The sequence below is a fragment of the Salminus brasiliensis genome, chromosome 10 (genome assembly GCF_030463535.1).
Source record: "Salminus brasiliensis chromosome 10, fSalBra1.hap2, whole genome shotgun sequence".
Lineage (NCBI taxonomy): Eukaryota > Metazoa > Chordata > Actinopteri > Characiformes > Bryconidae > Salminus > Salminus brasiliensis.
The window spans coordinates 10,336,010-10,362,569 of NC_132887.1; the positions used below are offsets into that span (position 1 = coordinate 10,336,010).

A 26,560-nucleotide genomic window follows, 5' to 3' on the forward strand; every position below is an offset into this window, starting at 1 on the left:
AATCAATGCCATTCTCTTCTGTGAATAGCGGTCAGTGGTTTATTGGTGTAGGGTACAGTTAGGCTGCTTAATTAAAAGGTACTAAAGACATGCTGCTGTATCCTAAATGTATCCCCTTTTTGTTTAGAGACTGTGAGGTTGGGATTAGGGTTAGGGTTAATAGAATCTGTTATATTCAGACTGAGATGAGACATTAAGTTGAATGTTAGCTGAAGAGAACAAAAAGAATAGCAAGAATCTACAAAGCATCCACAACAGCATCTCAGAATAAAGTGCTGACAAATGACAAATGAAATTAAAACAGAACCACGTCAATAGATCATTAATTCACAGCAAGATAAGTGGAAAAATGTTGCCCCACTTTTACTTTTTTTTATTTTTTAATCACATAAATAACAGAGGAAATGAATTAGCCAACAGAACAGAGTGCTGAGAACCGAGACATTCACACTGCGGGTGAGAGCAGCACGGCCTCCCACTTCACACAGGAAAAAAAAACACCCAAACTGAATCAATCCCAAGCCCTCAGCTAGTATATTACAGTATATACATCATATTGTAATTCCGAACCATTTCAAGCAACTCCTTCCAGGGCTTTTCATAATATTCTCAAACTGTTAAACCAAAACAAAAATTCACTTATTCCACCTAAAAGTAAGTCAGAATTCCAGAACTGCTCTAAGCGGTGATAAACGCCCCCCTGGTGTATCTATTTTACCCGTTAAATGGCTTATAGTCTCAAAATAACATTCAGAGTATGCACGCGATGCCGCAGAGTGCTTCTCAGCCACTGCGTTTTTCAAAATAAATAAGGTTACTGAAGCCATCTTGATAATCCTTGGCCATCGTGCACAGCAAGAACCATATGCAGTGATTTCATCCTCAGTCCAGCCACACCCTGCAGGCTCTTCAGCTGCACAGAGTGGAAAATCCACAGGCTGAACATGCCGCTTGTCTGTCCAGGGTCAAAGTGCACTGTCCCTAAAGTGAGATCACACAAGGAGTATCCTGGTGGCATTAAAGGGTGGAGATGACCGCAGATCTACAGTGTATCCTTGAGTTTAACTTCGTCACTTAATACATATATATGTCCTTTCAGAATACAAGGTTCACATACTCTGGATGACACAATTCTCTATGGGTTATTCAACTGGATTTAAGTGCTGAAGCTAACAGCAACTGGGTTTTCTCTTGGCCTTGCAGCAAGGTTACATAGGTAGCATGTACAGCTTATGTTGAGACAACATCTGACAACAAGGTGTAGGCTTCTGCAAATGAACACCTACATTACATATAACACAGGATGCACAGAATAAAGCATAAGCTCCACTCACATGAGAAGCTGCAACCAACTGGAAGAAAGCTTACTTCCATCATACCTTCTCCTGACTGGCTAACAGAGCTGGTCTCAGATCTGGTCTTTGGAGGCAATGTTCTCAGCTGTTCTAACAGTACCAGTGCTCATGTGCAGACAACGAGGTATAAGCATACATCATCATCCTGATCTCTGAGTGGATGGATTGATGGGTCCCCTTAGAATAATAATAATAAAAAAAAGATCACTGGTGGAAACATTGCAGTGCTATAACTGTAGATATTGTGTGCAATTATGAACACTGGAAGCTAAACAAGCATTTAATTAATGGAAACGACTGCAAATATTCATTGCAAAACACACACAACTAAAGAAACTTTAGCAATCTTTTCAAACTTTTCAAGCAATCATCTGGTTTTCAGCTTCTCATTTTACATAGCACCTAATTTCATCAACACAAGCGTACCGTCGAGTGACATTTTGGTCAGTGGAGGAAAAAAAAAAAAGAAACCCAAAAACGTAAAAGACGTTCCAATAAATAAAGTCATAAATAACTAAGTAAAGCTCAAACACAGAGAGCAGATTCCAACCCTCTGCATCAAAGAATGACATCCCTTGTCCTGATGCAGTTCTGTGCTGTACATGTTATAGAAACCTAACATCTGTCTGTTAATAAGACTTCATACTAAAAATGCATAGATGTTGCCCAGAGACTTGAAAGCAACACTGGAGAAAGGAGAACATGCTCTTTTCCACCCAGCGCTCCAGAAATTATGGAGGAGTATCGTCAGGACCCGCAATGCAGAGTTCTACGTTATGATCACATGGGGAACAAAACCCAAAAAACAAAAACAAACAACCTTAATCTCAACTCAATTACTTTAGCACAGTCATTTTTCACTTCCAGTCCCTTATAGTAGGAAGCTAAAAGAAGGCAGGCTGCTATCAGAGGAGAAGATTTCTGCACTCGTCAGTCTGCTGCCAGACAAACCACAAATCAATAGCCAAGTCAGTGAGGACTTTCTTAAAAACACAAAAATAGGAAAAAAAAAAACAAAAAAAAAAAGAACCTCAGAAATGAAATGTGTGACTGACGACGTTCACAATGAAGCTCATACTGTTCACACAAACGCACAAAGTCCCTTCTGCATAAAAAAAAGGAAAGGGCTTTTGTGAAATAAATGAGACATCTACACCTTCCATATATACACAACTTTCACCAAAAAAACAAACAAACAAACTGAATAGCAATATATACATACATCCTTCCCTGATCAGTTAAGGCCAAAGTGCAGTGAGTGTGTAGTAGAACCACACATCTAATAGGCTGCTACACTCCATTTAAATGTTCCCAGCTTTGTTAACTCCACAAATGTTATACAAGCTTACATGGGCCCTCGTGTTTTTATGACAGTGCTGACTCACACGTGAAACGAAGCAAAATCTACTACCTACAATAAAACGTAGCTTTCCGTTTGTTATTTTTTTTCTTGTTTAACAATAGAAAAAAGGAAAAAGAAAGAAAGACTGTTATTATTTACATATTATTTACATAGCTCCAGCATCCACTGGAATCAGCCAAAGGCATCTCCGGAACATGTGTGAATGTCCTCTTTGAAGGTCCTGCTTGAAAGAGAATACCTGGACGTCCAGGTGGGCTTGAGCTAAGAGGTCTGTTATCGGAGGCAAAAGGTGTGTTGGCTCATTTACACAGCAGCTCACTCGGTCGAGAGAGGGAAAGAGAAGAGAAAGCAGGGAGAGAAAAGGGGAGAGACAGGAAGAGAAAGAGAGCATGAGAAAGAGAAAGAAAGAGAGATGTCCTCAGCGTATCCAACAGACACAGCCAGCAGGCGGTCAGAGCATACCGAAGCCCTCGCTGCCCTCACTGATGGCCAGCTTCAGCAGTTTGTGCAGCTCCTCATAGGAGTCATAGGTAGGGAGGCACAGCTGGTTAAAACTGAAAAATAACCAAGAGAAAAGAAGCCAATCAGCACGGAGAGGACTGAGAACCAATACTGCAGCAGTTTCCAGCTTTAATCCTGGAGTGCCATGTTCTGCAGTTTAGTGGTCCTGCTCTAACACACACACGCACACAAGCTTTAACCCTATGGAGTGTATGAGCATGCTGGTGATCAAATTCAATGTTCCTCAATGTTAATATAATAATACAGCGCAATAATACGACTCAAACACTTGCTGAATCTGTGTAGTCTGTCCTTTCCTTTGAATCTTATTGCCAGATCGAGCATGATTCACATCCAGAGTTACGAGGCGGGATCTCGCCATGTTTAACTGGTGGATTTGTGAATCAGTCACCTGCCGCTCATCGGTTATTGGTGGATTTGTCTATGGTTTCGTGTAAACTGACCAATGGTCACATCCGTCTTCTGCCTTTCAGTGTTTTTATATATTATTCATATATTCCACTACTTTTGTGAACCTATGACTCTGATAAACCCATTTCAAGCACCAAATCAATTTGGCCACATACGTAAAGGTATGTTTTTAAAGGAAATATGAAAATGGGGTCTCATAATAGAATAGCTAAGATTGTTCTGAACATACTGATATGAAACAATGTGGGTATTATCTTCTGCAAGTGCCTTTAAAGGGGAATATGCAAGATAAGCAAAACAAACAAAAAAACTAGACCCCCCTTAGACTCCAGAGGGTTAACCTTCTCAACAATACAGTTCCCCACTCTTCTCATTACATAATGAACATAGTTTAATAGTGATTACTGGATAAGAAATAGTAGATCATGGAGCTGTGTATTGGCATAAATTGGCAATTTATTGCTTTTTTTGTGATACTGTAAGCAAGGTAATATAGTGTAATTTTTTAATTATTAAATTTTAGGAAAACTGTCATGGTATAAAAACATTCCATCATATGCTTCATTTCTAAATAGAAAATCAGGACAGTGGGATCTGAAGAGTACAACACAGTCAGCCACAACTGTTTGTATGTAAACTATTAATTAAAAACAGTGTTTTTCAGAAGTGATACAGTATCGCAAAAAACATTTAATCACAATACTTCGCTATATCAATATTTTCTAATCTAAATATATCCACTAATGCACCTAACGTTTAAGAAGATAATTAGCAGGACCCAGTTTCCCAAAGGCATCATCATGTTAATATCATCCTAACTGGTAAAGAGAGTGATCTGATGCTCGCTCGACCGTTTGAGAAACATCTTTGAGATACTTTCGGGAAACCCCGCTCAGATTAGTTGGACTGGGTGTGCTGGAGCAGTTCAAGCACGGAAATATGTAGCAAAGAGGTTCTCCAGAATCAAAATTTGGAACCACTGTTATATTGAGATCCAAATAAAGTCAAATCCAGCTGCGAGATCAAGCATGAGGATAATGAGGTGTTCTTTCATACAGGTGGATCTGTGCGTTCTCACCAGGTATGTGCGGTTGGCAGAGTGCTGTGTGTTGGGGCTGCTATGATCTGGAAGGAGGGGCAGAGTGTGTTAAAGCCCCCGGGAGGGAGCTGAGATGAGCCGGTGGTGAACTGCAGGAGACGTGCCAGCTCTTCCTGAGTGAAGGAGGACACCACAGCCCAGAACCACTTCATTACCTACACACACACACACACACACACACACACACCAGGTTCAGATCAATACACAACAATGAGGTTTGACCTTTAAAAGGCACTCTGTCTGTGCTGTCTGGCTCAGTGCCTTCACTGAATCAAATCAAACCTATTTGTACAGCGTTTTTAAAAGTGATGTTGTAAAGCAGCTTTACAGAAATCCAGTAATAAGACAGAAGATAAACACATCTGAGGAAAGCCAATTCAAGTCAGTGGCAATCATTTATCAGCATAAACATAATAATAAAAAAAAACACACAGTGTATGTTTTAAAATTCCAATCAATAGGACATCTGATCTTTCACTCTTTAAATCAGAGGTCACCAATCATATTCATAAAGGGCTGGTGTGGCTGCAGGTTCTTGTAACACTCAACCTGGAGGACACCCGATTCCACTGGTTAAATCAGTTGCTCTTTAACAGGGGATCGGTTATATGAGGTGAGCTCCTGCTTGGTTGGAAGGAAAACCTGCAGCCACACCAGCCATTTTAGGCCAAGACTGGAGACCCCTGCTTTAAAGGAACCAACATCTGCGTGTTATTGGAAAAAGCTTCCAACGCTGCTAGTGGCACAGTTCTAACAGATGTTTAGCATCTCACCTTCTCTCTGAAATGCCACGAGCCTCCAACGATAACAGCATGGGCTTTGAAATCCTGCACATTAATATTCCCAGTTCCACACATCAGCAACTATACACAGAGGAAAAATAAACAACAACAAGCTGGCTTAAACAAGGACTTGACCACACCCACAAATAAACATCCATCACTGTCGTTCCATAATTTCAGAGGGGTGGGAGTTCTACACAATGTATACAGAGCACAATAAACAATTAGCATTCCATGCTGTCAGGAATACAAATATTGACAGGATTACCTCCAACTCATTTTCATCAAATATGGCCAAAAGGTTCTCAGGAACAAGTTCATTTAAACCTGAGGGTTACAGAAACCTTGGTTAGCTCCAAACATTTTTATTTAGTGAAGCGACAATGGAATGAGATTGCGTTTAATGAAATCTTACCTTTAAGGAAGTGCTCTACCTCATCCCTCACCTGACTGGCCAGTCGATACTGAGCCAGCAGGTTCAGATAATGAATCTTATTCTCATTAGTCACAGCAATCTGAGCCCCACCAGATATGAGCTCCACCACCTGCAAGGACAGAATTCATTCTAAACTCCAGGGCTACATTATATGTTCAGGCAGCTCTTGTAGTTGGTAAATTCAGTTTCAATCTTGAGTCTTCAAGAAATCAGCTGAAGACTCACAGCTTATATAATCTCCATAGAAAGACACTGGCAATAGAATAGGATGCTTTGGAGCAGCCATTCGTAAGGCTCTCACATCCATAATTATTCAGAAAGACCTGTGATGACTTACCTTACATACACACAATAGCAAGTTACCAGAGAATAAATTATCCAAACGTGACCCACAACTGTCAAATCAATGAGCCCCGAGTGCCCATGAAACGGCCACATAGTTCACCGGTTGTGTGGAGATGTTCAGACCCACAACTTATGGCAAGTATTTGAATGATCACCCGTAATACTAAGAAACTAGTTAAAAGAAGGCAGAATGTTTAGAGTTTGACATAATTGCTCATAAGAGGCCATCTAGTGGCTTGTTGCCTTGTGACAATTTGACTGCATTCAGCAATAAGCGTGTGAGTTGGATGATCACCACGCCATCTCATCCTCAACTCGCCCCAAAAGTATTTCAGAGAACTGCTCCACAGCTCAATGCCAGGGGGAGCTTCATACCCCTCTAGCCCACACTTAGCATTATTAGGCATGGTGTCAACAGGTTAATGTTTATCCTTTTCTATGGCAAGCTTTGTGTGTCCATTTGCACATCTGTGTCAGCAATGCAACTTAAAGCAGCTAAATGCATTCATTAGAATTGATGTCCACAAACTCTTGGAGTACTCTGCTGCAGATCAGTGTAACTGCGTTCTCTGGAGTGATGAATCACAATCAGACACTATTGGGATGATGTAGAGGACACAGAACTAATCATCCAATATCTCTTGTGGCTGAATGCGATCAAATCCTTAAAGCCTTGCCAGAAGAGCGACCCATTACCGCCCTTGATTTTAGAGAAAACAATGGATGAACAAGTGTCCACGTACCTTTGGTCCTATCGTGTGTCTTATTGTGGTCTCCATACTGATTTTTGTGTTTAGTAGCATCTAAGCTTAAAAGTATCTTGTGGATCCTAGCCGATACAAACTAGCTAAGGGTATTAAACAGTCTGCTAAATGTCAAACCTCTCCTTTCCACCCACGCACAGTATTTATGATTTCAGCAGAAGAATTGCAATAGACAAAAAACATGATTTGAATGAAAATCCAGTTGTTTCATTCGTTTTGCCTCAACGCTCGTTTTATTCTATATGCCAGCAAAGGGCAAGGTAAATTGTATTCTGTGCATCACCTTTTCCAGCTGTCCTGACTTGCTGTACTTCTCTTCAGCAAAAACAAGGTCCATTTCACTCACGTCATTGTTTATGATGAAGCATACTTTTGTTTTGTAGAACTCTGGATCATCCGTCTCAAAGTACTGCCATAGCAAAAGAGAATTAAAACCAGTCAGTTGTATGAAATCAAATAAACATGCTTTACTTCTGTCAGAAACAATGCACTTTGTTTTATTCAGTGCTAAACGTGGTTAGGTATTTAATACGAGCCACATAAACACCATAACACTGTGGTTGTGCTCAAGCGAAAGTAAAAGAGGAGTGAATTACAAGAACGGCCTTGTGCAACACGTAGGAGGCGGTTGAGAAAGTTAAGAAACAGAGAAGTGCTGACATTACTGTCCGAGTAACGAACACTCACTGAGCAGTTTATTAGGAATGCCTATACACTTAGTTATTCAGACAATTATCTAACCAGCCAATCGTGTGGCAGCAGTGCAGGGCAGAGAACAGGCTGGTTGGTGCCACACGGGCTGGTTTGAGAATTCCCTGAATTCCAAGGATCTTCCTGCATCACAGTCTCTAGAGTTTACTCAGAATGGTGCAATATAGAAAAATGAAGAAAGCTGCAGTTCTGTTGACAGAAACACCTTGCTGATTTGAGAGTTTAACAGAGAATGTCCATGTTGGTTGGAGGGGACAGAAAGACTACTGTAAGGCTACTGAGTCTTTTCAGTTGTAGTGAGCAGAATAGCACCTCAGAACTGACAACACATCCAACCTTAAGGCTACCTTAAGACTATGTTGCATTCCACTTCTGTCAGCCAAGAACACAAAGCTGAGGCTGCATTGGCTTGGGCCAAGACTCCCTAAAACTGGACAGTTGAAGACTGGGAAAAAAATGTAGCGTGGTCTGGCAATTCTCAATTTCTGCTGAGGGACACAGACAGTAGCATGAATCCATGGACCCAACCTGCCTTATGTCAACAGTCCAGGCTGGTGGAGGTGGTGTAATGGTGTGGAGAATGTTTGATTGGTATTAATGAGCCGAGATATCATATCTTGAATGCCACGGCCTATTTGAATACTGTTGCTGGCCTTGTGCATCCCTTTATGGCCACCATTTACACATCTTCTAATGGCTTCCTCCAGAATCACAATGCACCACATTACAAGGTCCTTTAAATTGGTTTCATGAACATGACGAGTTCAGTGCTCTTCAGTTTTCTTTTCAGTCACAGGATCGGAATCCAATACAGATTCAGAGGATGAAGGTGCTCCTGAAAAATCTGCAGAAACTGAGTGACGCAATCATGTCAACATGGACCAGAATCTCAAAGAAATGTTTCCATCTTGTTGAATTCTTGCTATGAAGATTTGAGGCAGTTCTGAGAGCAAAGTGAGGCCCTACCCAGTATTAGTGTAATCGTTCTAATAAAGTGCTCAGTGAGTCTACAGGCTCAGAGGACAAATAACAGATGTATGACCTATTTCTACTGGATTTATTGAATGTGTTATGAAAAACGTATAACTGCACTAAGAGTACCAACATATGCTTTTCCATCATTTTACAAAAGAAATGTAAATTGCTAATATTTGTTCAAACTTTCCAACCACAAAAGGTGAGCATAGACCTTGCAAGTTTTTTTTTACATAAATATACCTCAAAAAAAAAAAGAGGCAACATGTCCTTAACTTTTAACCACAGCGTACATATATAAAAAGTACATGTCAATTTAAAATTCACAAGCATACAACATGAAGAATGTGCTTGAATCAGACACAACAGCTGTGCATCACCTTGTAATTCATGCGTAGGCCGATGATCTGGGCCAGGAAGGAGCGTGTGAACCTGGCTCGCACAAGCTGCTTGTAGGACCCTCCCAAAGCAGACTCATACAAGCACTTCCCCACAACGCGCCCTGCAAACTCATACATCTTTAGCCTCAGGTGAACAGGCCTCTCCGCATTAGGGTGGACCTGCCAGACACGCAGACAGTTAGTGCCCACTCCTCAGCCATAACTCGCATCACACATCAAGCCATAGCCTGTCACCTACAGGTCTGACACACTACGTCATTTTAGCTGGAGCAGGATATCATAGATTTTATTAACGAAGAAAATCTGCTGTTGAAATGACTGTACTCCCTCCGGTTTGGTTTCTGAAAGCTGGACAAGAAAAGTGAAAGCTCTAGGTGTTTAATGCGTACCAGACCCTGGTTGTTGTCACTGAAGCGTGTGAAGAGCTGGTTATTGGTGTCAAACAGAGCCTTGCACACAAGCTCAAACCACTCCCGCCTCGGACCACCCCAGTCCAGAGCTATAAAACACACAAAATGTTGCATATAATGTTGCTTTATTACATAAAGCTTTAGAAAAATCTAAAGAATTGCTAAAGTGAAACATCAGTGGCTGATGTAAGAACAAACCTTCTTCATCCTGAAACACGACCTCAAAGTTCTTACTCCAGTCAGACACAGAAAAGTTCCTGGTGGACTTAAGAGACTGCAGAGGAATATCGGATTTACTTGTGAGTTCTGCTCAACTTTGTGACCATTAAAAATTCACAGGATTACTCTAGAAGATAATAAGGTCCATCAGGACAGATCACTCACTGAGTCTAGGATTGAGTGGCGGCTGATCTTCAGACAGGTCTTTGTTCGAGGCCTTTTGGAGTGAATGTGTCTAAGCTCACGCTGGAAAAAGTTCACCTTGTCCTGAAACGTTTCTGAGCCTCCTAATAGACAAATAAATAAAAGTTAAAATCAAACAATACACTAGGTGCTTTCACATTTACCATGTGTGGTCTGAGCCTTCAGACTATTCTGTTTTGACTTTAAATAGCAGGACAGCTCAGACGTCCAGACAAATCACAGGCAAGCTATCACCAGTTAAACAATAGAAAATGGACAGTGGTAGCAAATAAGGACGATTAGATTTGTCAGCAATGATATAAAATGTTCCATCACAAGCACATTCATTTGACAAATTCTAACCTAATCCCAGCAGTAATGCCAAAATATAGTGTAATGCAACAAAATTAATCAGTTAATTAATTTTATCTGGGAAAGGTGACCTGTTTGTACTGCAGGGCTGGATGATATGGGATATTGTCTAACTGAGATTTTACTGCACAATAAAGCCATTGTGATTTACAGTGCAATTATTTTAATTACTTTAATTTCGAATCCGTTTTAGTGGATTTGGATTTCTACAAAATGTAATTATAAATGTATTCCTACATAAAAAAAAGATCCTCAGGGTTTACACAGAAGAAATGCAGTTTTACGTTGTATTTTTAAACACTACAATCCTACAATGAATAACAAGATAAATAATGCAAGATCAGTTAAATTACATAAGCTAAGGAGCAATACCAACAATGATGTGCTTTTACAAGCTTTTCCCCATGACGCTTTTGAGCACCTGCATAATGGATGTGAGGGTTCGTGGCCAGACTTTGTGCCTTACCAATGTTCTTGTGAAGGAAGCGAATAAACGTGGCTGCCATGATGTTCCTGTCTTTGCAGCTTAGCTCTACCGGAGGCTGAATGCCATCATCTACCACCAGGGTCAGGTACTTATGAATTGGGTCCGGCCCATGGTATGTGAACTAAGAGAGTGGAAGTGAAGTGGAAGAAAAATTAATAACATTTAATAAAAACATCTTGAACAGCTTGAATCAGTCAGAGCTCACCTTAGTCCCTGGGCACACACGAAAAGTGAAAAGGCGCCATGGAATAATCTTCAGGTAAAACTCCTTCACTGAGAGTTGCTGAAATACAAACACAACAATTCCCATAAAAATACAAAGGAGAAACCAATACGTACGGTATTGCAAACCTCAATACTAGTCAGTTACCTTTGGCGATATGTAGCAGTAGACCTTTTTTGGTTTCTTGACCTTCTCTGGTTGGCCCTCTACTGGAGAGTCATGCTCATCCTCATCGTCTCCCATGGAGGGCCGTCTCTGTGGGGCTAGCAAAGAGGATGCTGGGAACTGCCAGGGTGAGCTACAGTAGTTGCCTGTGCCGTAGAGGTAGGCCTCAAAGTAGATACTAATGCCTGGAGTGGACACATTCTTCTCCACACAGCTCTTCTCAATTTCTGTCAATAGAGGTCAATGTCGGGTTTGCATGGGACTGGATGCATGTACACGCATGCCTGTAGGAAACTATAGAGGCAATTACACACACAGAGCATCAAACCAAGGGTGCAAGGAAACCATGGAAGGAGACATTGATCCAATGTTCCAATTAAATTCCTTCTACCCTTCTGTAAGCTCCAAAATTTCTCTCTCTCTCTGCGGCATCACAAGTGGGTTAGGTGAGAAACCCGCTTAATCCATAGGAACGGTCCAAAAATGTACTGAAGAGGGAAAAAACAACCCACACAACAAACATCACTCACCACTTAGCACAATGATATCAAACTCTCCATTGCTCAGAGGCTGGTCCCTGTATGTGATGCGTGCCCTAAAGCAGCCCTTCTTCTTCAGAGTGAGCTTCAGCAGAACCTGACACTGCTGCTTATTACAAGAGACAGTTGTGCTGTAGTAGTCTTCAGAACTGTCCTCTTCAACAGTGCCCAACTAGGAAAGAACATAAAATACCTTAGATTCAAACGGGGAAGATGAATTACAACAATCATCACCTCGACTGTACTGTGACTTCAAGAGCTCCTTAAATCCTGACACGTTATATAACCAAGTTGGTGATAATTTAATCTTTAACAGTATTGTGGGAAAACTAGGACACCCCATTAAAGACACAGTTAACACATTTATTTTCACAGCATTGACTCCAGGCACTCCAGGTACTTTGGCATTTACTGTGGTAAAATAGCAAGAGACATTTTAGGACTGTTGGAGATTGTTTGACATGTCCATTTTGGCAGTAAATTATTTTGCAGATGATTGGCTTGAGAGTGGACCAGTAGACTAAGGTGCTGCCACTGGATGATCCAAGCATCACTAGCTCGAATCGAGTCAGAGAGAGCACAATTGGCCTTGCGCTCTCAGGGGTGGGCTCACATCACTCCTAGTTGTTGGTAAACACAGGATTCTGATAGCTGTTATGCCAGTGCTGGGGAGCCACACTTTTCTTCCAAGTACATCAACAGCAGTTTGAAAATAAGTGGTGTTGGAGATGACTGGGCAGTTTTCAGTGTTGGGGGCATTGCTAGTGATTGTGATAGTTTACATAAATTGAGTAGAAAATGGTGTACAATTAAAAATAAATGATAAAAGAATTGCTTTCTGATTGTTCTGAGATCTTTTTAAATCCATTCTCAGATTCATCTGCATCTACAACCTTCTTTCTGAAGGCCTTAGTGAGCTCTTTGGATTTTGCCATGGTGATACCAGTCATTTCAACAATCACTAGCAAACCAAGCTAAATGTCTAAAGTATAAATAAGTCTGTGTTTTATCATCATGTAACATTATCAAAACCACGTTTACCATCTGCAGCTGATTCTAATCTAAGAAAATGACATTTCTATTAATTAATCATTATATTTTGTCAACTGCCTTAGTTTACTTTTATGACCTCAGTCTCTAAATGTTGTTCAAATGAATATCAAATGCCCACATGTTAAAATATGTCCTAATTTCATATATGACTGTATGTTTTCCTGGGATCTTACTGAGTGAATATGCACACTGTAGTTGACCTCATCCACAAGAGAGACCGAGTTACTAGTAGGGTTTCCATACTCATCCCGAGGCTCAATCTGCAGCGTGTGCTGTTGACCATAAGTCAGCACCAGAGTAGAAAAGTGGTACGCAATCTTTGTTTTGGATGGCACCACTGTCCCTGTAACGAACACAGACACGTGGTTAAATTCAGGCAAAACATTTAGTGATCAATATTCATAACCTTAATGGAAACAAACTTCAAAATGCTTCAGAAATTAGAGTCAGGTTATGCTCAAAGTGCTCTCTAACGTGTGCCATGTGCAAATCAACATGTAACTGCCATCATATACACACACTACACAAACACTTCAGTCAAAACTGGGTAAAAATGACAGACACCATTTGCAAACATGTTTGCAAACAATATTGACATCTTCTAAATAAAGCTCAAAACCAGCTTTTAGCACTCTCGTACAGCAGTTCCATAAACACAGCCGACTGAGGAGATCAACCTCCTTATAAACCTGACACAAACACCTGACTTACAAGAGGAAAACAGATGCTGCTAGTTCGCATAAGGAAAACATCAGGACTAAGACAATATAACATGAGACAAATACAAGCACACCGTGGCCTCTTTTGGGGACACTGTGCACCTGTCCGGCAATTTTATTGCATCAGGCTAAGCTTACCTGGCTGGAATACTTTATAATAGGGGCTGTAGGCCACATTAAGGCCACCTAGTTTAACAGCCACCTCATATCGGCCAGCTTTGCGCACAGTGAAGGTCACTTTCACTACGTTGGACTCGGGCTCCTGAAGAACCTCTTGGGTGACAGGAATGTCCAGAGCCAGTTCTATGTGAGTTATATTCACTCTTAAGCCCACGGGCCTGTGGGCTGGAAACGGCTGGCCATTCTTATAGAAAAGCTGAAAGGAAAAAACACAGACACAGAGCTGCTAGTTAATATACATTACAATAATAAAGTGGTTAGCTATTATACTAAAGTCTAACTGAATTTCCATGTAAAAAAAACATTAAATGTGTACATTTTAAAATATACACTATATGGACAAAAGTATTGGGACACCTGCTCAGTCATTGTTTCTTCTGAAATCAAGGGTATTAAAAGGAGTCTATCCTGCTGTTGTTGGATTAACCGCTTTATTGTTTAGGGAAGGCTTTTTACTAGATTTTAGAGCATTTCTGTGAGGATTTGATTGCTTTCAGAGACAAGAGCATTAGTGAGGTCAGGATGTTGGAGAATTACCACTCTACCTCATGCCCAACTAATCCCAAAAGTACTGGATGGAGCACAATCATTCCAGAGAACACAGTTCCACTGCTCCAGAGCTCAATGATAAGAGTCCTATTCAACTGACAATACTTCTCTACAGGGACTAGACAAGCTGTATGTTTAAGCATTTGTACTTTTGTGCCAGCTACGGGTGCACTATGTTTTCTTTCTAAAAGTTTATCGCCAACATGGCTAAAAAACATTTCAAGTGTTCCAGCACAGTGAAATACCATGACTGCAGAAAAGCGGCCTTAATATCTTAGTATCCAAGGAAAATATTGAAAATCAATAAACAGATAAACCAAGTCTCTACTTCTTTGTGCACAAAAAATTATGTTCAAAACTGCACAAATGATCCACAGATCTTATGAAATTCTTCTGTATAAAAGCAAACCAGTGATAATGAGCCCCTCCCAATGAACAAGACCAAATTTGGTCTAGGGTGCAGGCTTGTGTATTTGGGACAAGTGTAAAAAATGCCCTTAAAGTAGCTAAATGCATTAGAAGCAGTGTCCACAAACATTTGGACATGTAGTGTATGACCACATATGTCAATTACATTGTATAAAATACACCAAATTATTAAAAACGATCCATGCAGTAATACTTTGTTTTTTTGGTTGAAAACAATAGCCCACTGTTAACACAGAACAACGGTTTATTGTAATCACTATAATTAGGGTTTACTATACTTTAGTGCTTTATCATTTTGTATTTTTTTTCCTTTTTATAAAATTAATAAGCCTCTCAAAGCTTTAAAGTGTTAGTAATTTTACTCCCCTTCACTGTAGTGTACAGACTAATCAATACAAACTCATAAATACTCAAACATTTTCAAGCTGCACTTGTGAGCAGAGCAGAGCAGAGCAGTACTTAAGAAGACTTAGAACGAATACCACGTTTGAGATAATATTAATGTGATATTAAAGGTACCTGCACCCTGAAGCTCATAGTCTGGCCCACTTCCTGCGGCTCCTTCCAGTCCCAGGAGACTTTGCAGGAGCGTGGGTCCAGGTAGTTCCCTCGCACATAGTCATAAATGCTGCGATCACCACGGCGTCCAGGGTCCTCATTCTGCAGAAAGCTGACCACTCGTGCAGCGAGCTCACATAGGAACTTGATGGTAAAAACGAATGCGATGATGGAAACAGTTATTCCACCTGTAGGGGACAGAGACATGTGAACACACACGGTCCATTCAGAAGTCACCTTAAATAGAACTTCAGGGAACACAAATGCCAACAACAATGAGTATCAAGTTGGAATTAATTAACCATAGAGTCTTATCCTCACATCAGAGGAAAAACTTATTTACTGCAACAAAAAGTCAGACCAAATTAAGCTGACAAACGTAAGTGGGTGCAGAGCTTTAGGTTTATATTTTTATTCTCTGCATCTCAGTTTGGTCAACAATACACATTGAGTCATGCCTCAAATGCAAACATGAGCAAATGAGCTTCAGCTGAAACTAATTAAATACAGTGTAAGATGTTTAGTCTGTAACCCCCCTCCCCTCTTCAATCTGTTTATTGCTTACTACAGTCTGTATGTTAAAACTTGCCCTAATGCAGGACATCCTCTGAAAAGGATGTTTTTTTCAAAATGGAGCACTAAGCCCTTGCTGGAATTTGAACTCATAAGGGGAGCAGTTAGACCTTTGTGCCACTCTAGAGCTATATTGTTACACTACATAAAAACAGCTCTGAGTAAAATGACCTTTCACAGAAATGTTCTTGGTTTCACAGCTCTAGAGTGGCGCAACTGTCTAAGTACCTGCTTGTCAAGAGACATAAGGTCATAAGTTCAAACCCCTTTAAGAGAACAGCCTTCTGTGGACAGGAGTCTGAGAGGGGAGGAACCAAGCTGAGTTCACTCAAAAAGCACTGTGTAATCACTATCATTATATTAAGCTGGCCTGACTTTATATGTCTTACAGTGTGTGCCTTCTTAAAAATATACATATTAAGCATTTAGCAGTATGCAAGCAGTTAAGTGTGATCATTTATAATCATCAAATAAAAAAATAAATAATAAATAAAATGTAAAGACTTACCAATCACGTAAAACATGAGGTCCCTTATCAGAAAGCACAGTGCGACAGTACAGCCGAATATTACTGCTCCAGCTGAAGGAGGAAAACACAGACGCTGTAATTAAGCAACACCTTAGGAGGAACAGTGTCAGTCTGTTTAAGAGAAAAGCGCAACAGTGCTGTCACTTAAGCCGACAATCATTAACTACCCCGCCTTTCTGAACATTGATTTTCCACCTTCTGGAACAGACTGCGAGCCTTACCTCTGCACTTAGCTGAGAAACGACAATACATTACAATGTCCATAGATTTACATTAAACTCGCCTACTCCCAAGAGCTACAGAAGACAGTGGGTGTAAGCTGCCATCAGTGACAGCGAAGACTACAGTAAAAAAACGTGCGCACATTCTTGATTGTATCAAGGGTGTGGTGATCTTACATAACTACTTTCTAACTTGGTAATGCATGCATGCTTAAAACGAAAACTGCATTCCAACCAAGCTCAATAATAATTATAATAGTCCGCATACGTGACCTGCCCCTACTGTGATTCTACCTAAGATTATATCCTCGATGTTCTAAATGCTACTCACCAATGGACCACTTCTCATTGAGGCGCCTCTCTGCAAGGCTGTGCACCAGCTGAATCTCGTAGTCCTGGTCTCTGCTGCCCCTGGAGGCTTGGAGAACCTTCACTCCTGTGGACAGTTTGATGTAATCCTCGTAGTAATAGCCCCAGGCTGCCAGAGAGAGCTGAAGCTGGCTGTCAAACTGAGCCAAGTCATCCAGGTTAGTGCATCCCAGGGCCTTCAGACTGCCAAAAGACAAGGGAGGTACTTAGGCCGTGTAACAACTCCATCTTGTCTTATTTAGCAAAGTTGTATAATAAATGACATGTATGCGCAACTAATAGGTTTGGGACACATTTAGTAGAGCTTATACATTAATTACCATATGACATCATAGGTGCCCAGAGTGCAAAGTACCAAGTGTCAAGCTGAGCTGTTGAGCCCACTCAAAAACATTAGTGAAGTTGCTGAGAAAGATGTTTAGTCTGCAGCTCCTCCCCCTTAATCTTTTTACTGTTTATTTCCACCTTTAGGTTAAAACATCCCAATTACACAGACTGGGAGGCTTTTGACAATGGAGCCATGAGCTCTTGCTGGTATTTGACCACCTCACACTTCATGAGCAGGCATTTAGACCATCAGGCCGTCCTAGAGCTGTGAAATTACACTACATAAAAACACATTTCTGAGCAAATTTACCTTTCTGTTCTTTTATTTGACAAGGATACTGTTTCTAGAGTGGTGCAACTGTCTAACTGCCCGCTTATCATGACACGAGAGAGCGTGTCCCATCCCATCAACATCACAGCCCTCCAGGATCAGACAAATAGGTAGAACTCTACAATAGTGGTCTCATACATGTCTAGCATTTATTTAGTTAATTTAGTTGACTTTTTTATAAAAATAATTGATCATATAAAAGCACAGCTGCCTACAAAGAAACGTAGCAAGTGTCTAGTACCAGCATGCACCATAAAACATTTTTCTCCAGCTGAAGCCTCAATTATAATGCCATTATTATCAACATGACGATGAAAAACTGAACACTAACCCTTTCACTTATGATACACTGGTCCAACATGTAACATGGTTTTAGCTGAGGTATACAAAGACATAGCTGGCATATTTAGGCCTTTGGCAACTACGTGGTGCACAAGACAAACAGGAAAGGCCTGTAAAGCTTGAGAAAAGTACAGTAGTGCCAAACACATTCAGTCAATCAGCTCAAAGGGAAAGACATATTTAGAGAACACAGTAAAACACTGTGGGACTTAATGACAACAACTGTTTATAGCAGAACATATTACATTTATTGAGTGGGATTTGAAGTGCATTTAGGCTTATGAAAATGAAATGGATAAAACACAGACTTGTGTCTGTAATTAATCATCTTTATTTTACATTTAAATAATAGATAAAATAATCATCAATAAACGTGAATTGCTAAATAACAAATTTAATCCATAAACTGTGCTATTAAGTCCTACACTTTTAGGAAAGATGGTCAGCCTGTTCATGAAATACAGACTCATTTGTGTGCTCTAGCTGTAAGGAAGTGCTAAAGCACATATTGCAGCATTGCAGAGGTTCAATATATACTGCTTCTGGGTGCTAACAACCCCTACAGAACCCTGCTGCAATGACCCCCTCTTCACTGCAGCTGTAAGAGCTCAATGGCATTTAGCTCAAGCAGGCATAGACGCTACTTCCCCCTGGTGGACTGAAGCATAAATGACAATAACGTCCTGTCAGTTCACTGCAATACTCAGAAAAATGAATCTTCAAAAGGTCTGAAAGGTCTAAGCTAGAGGTGGACAACATGGCTAAATGCATTGCAACATTTCTAGACATGATTATAATACATATTATGCATCCCAGTATTTTATTTTTCAAGTTTAATAAGTTGCGACAGACTAAAAAGCGTCAGAGGTGCTACCTGTTATCCAGTTAAACAGGACTAGTTATGCTCTCTTTGTAATTAAACATGCAGTCAATCAGTGTCCATGTACGGACAATTTCTATGACCTTATCAGAAAAGAAAACTGAGGAAATGTAGTACAATAACAATGAATATCTGTTGTCTAGCCCTATTCTAAGCACCCTTGCCTTTCCGCAGCTACCCTACATATTTATCTTGATCCAGTACAGATGTGCCTAAACAGTAATAGTGTGAGGGAATGTGTATGTGCTCACGTATGGTAGTAGTGCTCTAGACTCTGAGAGCACAGCCACTCCTGAAAGGCAAAGTCTCTGAGCAGATGGATGTGAGCTTCAGTGATGTCCCTCCAGCGCCGCTGCTCCTTTACTACCTCCTCCAAACGAGCCAACACACTCAGACTCAGCTCTTCCAGAGACTGCACATCTATATACACAAGCAGAGTGAGCTGAACACATGGCTGAAGATTTGTGAATGTGACATTTGTGCACAAGCAACTGTAATATTGCATATTGTTGCAGTCACACAAAAACCCTTGTATTTTCTTGTATTTTAAGTCATTTTGGAGCATTTCTATTGATGTGTTCACATCAGGCTTTGCCCATTCACAGGATTTACTGATGTATTATTATTACTGCAATTATTTGGGGCACCTGGCACATGAATATATAGATAAAGATCAATGCCAGGGATTCTGGATACTGGGAAAGGCACCAACAGCATGGATTACTCCAATCTCAACAATGACCTCCTAGGTGCTCAATCGTCTCGAACATTAACAAAATTACTACAATTACTAAACACAATCTGAGCATCCCTGAAGTAAACTAAATAGTGTTATTGCCATGTTCCACTGACCTTCAAATAAATACTTGTAGTCAGACAGGCTATGCCCCTGCAGCCATTCTTCAATCTGACTTTCCTTGCTCTTCTTCCAGCGCACTTCCCAGAAGAAAATCCACGAGACTGAGCAGAAGATGAAGGTCAGCAAGAAGCGGCGGTCCATCAGACCATCTTCAGTCTTAACTCAGACCTCCGTCTGCGTAACAGCGAGCTTCATTTAGCCAGGGCTTCTCTCTCTCCCGCTCTCCGAACAGCTACAGTTGTGCAGTGTACAGAAGTAGACCTATTTTCTCCTGAGTGATCTTCCCATGTCATTTCAAGTACTTCTGTACCCCTATGGGAAGGACGTGAGAAACAAAATTCAACGTTTTATTATTGCTCACTGGTCACAAACAGTTCTGTGACAGTTCAAAACTCAAGTCCAAAGCTTCAGTTTGAAGAGACTGAGTACTCTGACCCAAGTCTCGTAGAGAGTAATTTAATATTTAAAAAGGGACACCCGGGGGTGACGGGAGTGCGTAACCCAGATGCATTCAATATGCATGAACCAACCTGATGAAAAGTATCATTACTTATAACGACCTGGCATTACAGCAGTACATAATTCATGGCGCACACATTTTAGACACAAGCGCATGTCGGAATTGCTTTTTGCATTATGCAGCGTTTGCCATTCGTTTTGGGCAAAAAAAAAAAGCAAATCCATGTATTCTTGAGAGTGTCCTTGAGAGTGTAGCTATCCCAGGCCTTTCTACGGTCTTCTGAAATGGGCTACATGGCAAACGATGAGAAATGCATCAGAAATCCTCAAACCTTATGAAACACAACCATAGCCATAGCTGGACGCAGCATAAAATTACATAGTCCCTGTAGGTGTAGGTTTCACGGTAGGAAAATAATATTTAGAGACATGAGAGCTTCTCTCAATTTAATTAACCATTCCTTTAATTTAATTAAACTGTTCCCAATTAAATCGAGGGAACGGATTGTTGAACTGATGGTATTACTAAATTGAGAGAATCATTTATTAAGTTAAAGTAAAGGTTTGTTTAATTGTTCAATCGAAAGAACTGATTGTCAATTCGAGGAAACGATTAATCAAACTGAGGAACCGGATTTAACTAATTTTTATTAAATTAAGGAACCGGGCTGTTTAAGAAACGGATGGTGAAACTGCATGAACGCATTATTAAACTGAAGGAAGGAGTTATTATTTCCTTATTAAATCAAGGGAATGGTTTAGGTCTCTAAATAGGATTTCTCTGCTTTCATACTACAGTAGATCCCTATGAAATGGACTATTTTATACAAAACCAAAACACACAATTATCTCCCAGGGTAAAGACTAGGTTTTACTCCTGAACACACATGTAAGCAGACAGACTGCACCCAGTGGATTTCCTCCTCGTACATCTCACTAACCTCAACCTGTGAGCGTGAACACCAGCACTAACTACAGCAAGCCTGCAAACAATGCTGCTATCAGCGAGGCACCATGAGCCAACTCGTGCCAGCCAGCCCAGCTGTCTAAGCATACACTAACACACCAAGCAGCTCGTCTACGACCTAAAGCCTAAAGCCTAAAGCCTAAAGCCCCCCCAGCAGTGCTGACATGTCAGGGCAGTGTTAATAAGCGAGGCTGCCCGGGTGTTGGACGGTAGTAAACTAACCTAGCAGCGCGAGCTGAACCTCCACACTGCCCCAAACACACGGCGGAGCCTGAACCCCCACAAGAAACGGACTTTTACCAGGCGCGTGCGAGTGCCGAACCGGACCGTATGCTCTGACCCGGTCTGTCTGCTTTGAGTCCGACACACTTCAACACGCTCCAACACACACATCCACACACACACACATCCACACACACATCCACACACATCTACACACACATCTACACACACATCTACACACACATCTACACACACACATCCACACACACACACACACCGGACAAGCTGCTCCTGCTCCTGCTGCTGTAGGCCGTCGTTGTCGTCGACCGTTGATGACGTAGCACGTTCCATCACTTCCATGGACACACGTGGGCTCGACCAGGCGACGCTTTCACTGGGCACACAAACCAGCCATGGTAAGCTTTCAGTAGATTAAGACAAAATACGTATAGAAGTGTGTATGTTTTACTATGAAACATCTGTCGGAGACTCTCAGCTTACATATGACGATCAGGTTGTCTAATTCTGGCTGCCTGCTTTCCACAGAAAACCCACAAAGCTCTCTCACCCAGCTGTGTTTGTTAGCTAGCTAGCTAGCACTAGCTAGTCATGGACATTGTCGTTTCCTTTCCTGCAGGACATGTTGAAGGAAAGTATGGTGCTCAAACAACAGCAAATAACATCTACATAATTTTATCCAAGGCTTAACAATCCTTCTTGAGTAAAGGGTCTGTCCAAATGATCCCCACTGTGAAAACTATCCATATGTTTTGGATTTAAGATGTGAAAGTTGTGGCTAATGGAAATGTCTTAAAGGGTGCTCAATATGTTTGTGTCTAACAGTGTTGTCTAGTATGATAACGTTGACTGTGATGCTGAAGAATAAGAGATTTAGCATGTGAACCTGAATGTGATGTCTGTGTTGATACTGCTCATACTGTAGCTACAATACTGAGATCCTATAACAGACCCCCTGTTATCTTACTCACGCTCCCACTGGACGTTTCTGTGTGGACTATTACTGTGAAAAGACAACATCAATAATAATGAGCTTCAACAAGTATGTAAACAGGTGTATAAACAGGTGTGTATCTGTATTTGAGCACAAGGAGTTAATCTGAACCAGTCTGACCAGGCCAAATTGTGATGGCTAGAGAACTGGGTCAAAACATCTCCAAAACATCAAGTTTTTAGGATATGCAGTGGTCCCGAGTAAAGGACAACCAGTGATACAGTGACAGTGGTTATGAGCACCTAAGGCTTTAATCCATGATTTAATCCATGGAGGCCCTTGCCTCACAACTTACCAGACTTGTGAAGTCCAGGAGTGGAATAGTCAGATCGGCACAGGGGGGGACCTACTCAATATTAGGCACTAATGTCAAGGCAGATCAGTGTATTCAGTGTAGCTGCATGTCATTTGCTCCTAATGTGGTTACAGTTATTGTAAAGGCTTGTAAGTGCTGTTTTTGTGTTTTGTCTGATTAGGGGAAGCAGAAGAAGCAAAAATATGCAGCAATGAAACGAATGATCAGCTTAAAGGATCAAAGATTGTAAGTCAAATCAAATCAAATCAAATTTTATTTGTCACATACATAGTCATACACAGTATAACTTGCAGTGAAATGCTTTTTTGACAGTCTGCTCACATCAAGCTATACAATAAAAATCTACATTTAAACTTAACTAAACCTTAACTTAATGAAGTAAAGTGCAAAAGTGCAAAAGAAAAATAAAAATGAAGAAAATAAAAATAGAATAAGTTACATTTAAGTTAAGAATAGAATATAAAAATGAAAATATAGAAATATAAGCAAAAACAAGTACAGAATACAAATATATATACAGAGATGAAATAGTGCGTGTCTGTGTGTGTGTATATATATATATATATATATATATATATATATATATATATATATATATATATATATATATATATATATATGTGTGTGCTCATCACACTATTGGCAGTAACAAAGTGGGTTCTGTCTGTTTCATTAAATGTGACTGTAGTATTCAGAACTGAGTAGTGAAACTTGATGTGCTGACTCCAATTTGGTTTTGTTTTACCAAGAAAGGAGAAGGATAGAGAAAAAACCCAGAAAAAGAAGAAAGCAGATCCCTCAGCCATCCAAGAACAAGAAGTGTAAGAATGTGTTGCTAAACTGCTGGGATTAATAATAATAATGACTCTAATATGTCATATAACGACACTATCTTTATCCTCCCTAGGCCAAAGTATCCATCATGTCTGTTCTTCCAGTACAACACTCAACTTGGTCCTCCCTACCACATCCTTGTGGACACAAACTTCATCAACTTCTCCATAAAGGCCAAACTTGATGTAGTCCAATCGATGATGGACTGCCTTTATGCTAAATGTGAGTCATTATATTCTGTGTTTGTCTCCCTAACAGATGATAACAGTTGAACTGGTTTGTGCATAACATTTTTTTTGTGTGTTATTCAGGTATTCCGTGCATTACAGACTGTGTCATGGCTGAGCTTGAAAAATTGGGAATGAAATACAGAGTTGCCTTAAGGTAACAGTCTGGATTCATTCTGTCCACAATTGATCTAATCTTTTAAATGATTCTTTTATTGGAGTTACACGTTTATTGTCTAGATGTTTAAGAAGTTTTACAATCTAAAAATAAAAAAGCTCAAATTGTAATTATATATATCATAATAATTACATGTGTATTATACTGACAGGGGTAGAGCAGGGGTGCAGTCTCCAGTCCTGGAGGGCGTGCAGTTGCCCTGTTCGAACACACCACTTTGTGTTTTAATGAACCTATACGTTGAATTAAGTGTGTTTAAGTAGGGCAACTACTAAACTTTGCTGGGTTGGAGTTGTGCACCCCTGATATTGTGCATTAATTGTATTTTAATTGTGCATTAATTAATAGATATAGTGTTGCCACAACCTGATCATTTCTCAAAAAAAAATTCTAAATATTAAAACATCAAGAGTTTTTGTTGCAATCTGCTGATTTTAATATGCATTGTAAAATGTCTTATTTAAATGTTTATTTTCTTATTGGAACATCAACATGTGCATCTACTTTTTAATATTTATTTAAAAGTGAGGACGGTGGGCACACTCTAAATCTAAAATCCTTTACTGTGATTTTCAAAATCCTTTTGACTGTTCCTTGTAGAATAGCCAAGGATCCTCGCTTTGAACGCTTGCCATGCACACACAAGGGAACATATGCTGATGACTGCTTAGTCCAAAGGGTAACTCAGGTACTGTAGCTTTGCCATCTGTCCACTGGGCTGAATCAGTTACAAATGACTTTCCCTAATTGACATTTAATATGTTGACTTCTTCTCCCTGCTCTAGCACAAGTGTTACATTGTGGCCACAGTGGACAGGGACCTGAAGAGGAGGATTCGAAAAATCCCAGGAGTCCCAATCATGTATATCTCAAATCACAGGTAAACAAACAGTAGGAAACCAGGGACAAATTCTACATGCACATAAGAGGTGACATTTCATATTGAAGTAAAAAGGATGTATATGTGACTAATTCCCAAGCACCAAATTGTTAAAATATGTATTAGTAGTCATTGACCAGTAGATGGCGCCTGCTGCATTCATGTTCTGTGTTATACTATTTGCACAGAGTTGATTTACATGTAGCACAAAAGAAAATTATATCAGCTGTAGAGATTTTCGAATTAGTTCAGAGTGAAGTGATGCAATATGTGCATGCTGTTTTCCTTGCTCTTTATTAGTTAAAATCTTTGGCCTACTCTGCTGCTCTTTTGCCAGTTCATGATCTTGCACCTTGACAGTAAATGTGTTTTCTTGTTGGAAATATCATTGAATAAACGATAAACAGTGCTTGTAATATTAGTATTTATTATTATGTATGCTAATATTATGAATTAGTTAGTGTTAAATAAAAAATAAACCTGATCGTATTGTAACCTTTTTTCCTCAACAGGTATAACATTGAAAGAATGCCAGATGATTATGGTGCACCAAGGCTGTAATACATTGAGGATGGAGTTGCCTTGTTTTTCTATTTTGGATCCCTAAATAAATCAGAGAATTGTATATCAGACCACAGACCTTCCACAGTTTTTGCACATTTTCCTGCAGATTTCTTTTTTCTTAATTTTTATTTTGGTCCATATTTTGAGCCAGTGATTTATTTGTTTAAAAGAAAATAAAGCTGCAATTGATCCGTTATTTCATTTATTTGTTTGTTTTTGGGAAAATTGCACAACACATTTGATCTCATTCACATCTCAGATTATGTTCCATCTACAGTTTCAATTTTTTTTTTTATAACTGGGAAAGCTGTTTATCAAGAAATTGTCATAATGAAATGAATGCTTCATATTTAATGTGATCAGATCCTGAGGCAAATAACTAAATACATAATTCCAGTCTCTTATGATTTAATAACTTAGTTTCTCTTGTATTTCTGGAGACAGTTTATAATATTTATCATATTAAATGTATTTGTGATGTTTTAAATAATGACCAGTGATGATAAACATTTGAAAGGTAATAGTTAAATAGGAATAAAGTCTTTTTATTATTATTATTATTAGTAGTAGTAGTAGTAGTAGTACAAGTCCATCAACAAATAACTTGAGACTACTAAGCAACTACGTCAGTACACCATGTGGACAGAACTATTGGGACACCTGTTCATTCGTTGTTTTTTCCGAAATCAGGGGTATTAAAGAGTTTATCCTGCTTGTGTTGGAGTAACTGTCTCTACTGTCCAGGAAAGGGGACTTTACTAGATTTTAAAGCATTGCTGTGAGGATTTGATTGCATTCATTGAGAAAAGCATTAATGTGGTCAGGGTGTTGGATGGTCATGATTCCACCTCATTCCCAACTCCAACCATCCTTCAGGAGAACACAGTTAGAGTGCTCCACAGCCTAATACCAGGGAGGGTTTATACCCCTCTGGCCCACACCTGGCATTAGGCATGGTGCCAATTTGGACATATAGTGTATAGCTAGTTATTATGCACCTCTAGCAGTCATAAATGATCAGGCCTATCTGAATATAGGAGGCTATTCTCCTTTAAACACTTATTTAATTACATTTCCAAGAACAGGACTATGTTCTCGTGGTTGGTGTGGCACAACAGATAACACCCATCAGTGAGCTATCACACCACGTAGGAGACTGGGGTTCGATTCCCTGTCTGACTATGGTGTGCTACACCAATAAGAGTCCCAGGGCAAGACTC

General features: G+C 40.0%; 2 protein-coding genes across 4 annotated transcripts; one reads left to right on the forward strand and one right to left on the reverse strand.

Moving 5' to 3' along the window:
* Positions 1 to 358: 358 nt before the first annotated feature.
* Positions 359 to 21,652, reverse strand: arel1 (apoptosis resistant E3 ubiquitin protein ligase 1). Of its 3 annotated transcripts, none has more exons than XM_072689153.1 (22): positions 21,607 to 21,652; positions 19,675 to 19,993; positions 19,074 to 19,242; positions 16,905 to 17,125; positions 16,332 to 16,403; positions 15,212 to 15,438; positions 13,673 to 13,910; positions 12,989 to 13,158; positions 11,754 to 11,934; positions 11,206 to 11,450; positions 11,041 to 11,118; positions 10,815 to 10,956; positions 9,959 to 10,080; positions 9,773 to 9,848; positions 9,554 to 9,663; positions 9,144 to 9,323; positions 7,361 to 7,486; positions 5,948 to 6,077; positions 5,801 to 5,859; positions 5,524 to 5,613; positions 4,730 to 4,905; positions 359 to 3,272 (listed from the first exon to the last, which is right to left on the reverse strand). In XM_072689153.1, the coding sequence occupies exons 2-22, from the start codon at positions 19,820 to 19,822 to the stop codon at positions 3,170 to 3,172; spliced, it is 3,063 nt and encodes a 1,020-aa protein (XP_072545254.1). In that variant the 5' UTR covers positions 19,823 to 19,993; positions 21,607 to 21,652; the 3' UTR covers positions 359 to 3,169. The 3 variants fall into 3 exon arrangements, with proteins under 3 accessions (XP_072545254.1, XP_072545253.1, XP_072545255.1); XM_072689152.1 differs by lacking the exon at positions 21,607 to 21,652 and adding an exon at positions 21,408 to 21,573; XM_072689154.1 differs by lacking the exon at positions 21,607 to 21,652 and adding an exon at positions 21,330 to 21,395.
* Positions 21,644 to 25,536, forward strand: fcf1 (FCF1 rRNA-processing protein). Its single transcript, XM_072689155.1, has 8 exons — positions 21,644 to 21,745; positions 22,818 to 22,882; positions 23,407 to 23,478; positions 23,565 to 23,713; positions 23,803 to 23,875; positions 24,497 to 24,584; positions 24,682 to 24,776; positions 25,289 to 25,536. Exons 1-8 carry the CDS (start codon positions 21,743 to 21,745, stop codon positions 25,335 to 25,337), a joined length of 594 nt encoding a protein of 197 aa, XP_072545256.1. The 5' UTR covers positions 21,644 to 21,742; the 3' UTR covers positions 25,338 to 25,536.
* The last annotated feature ends 1,024 nt before the right edge of the window (positions 25,537 to 26,560 follow it).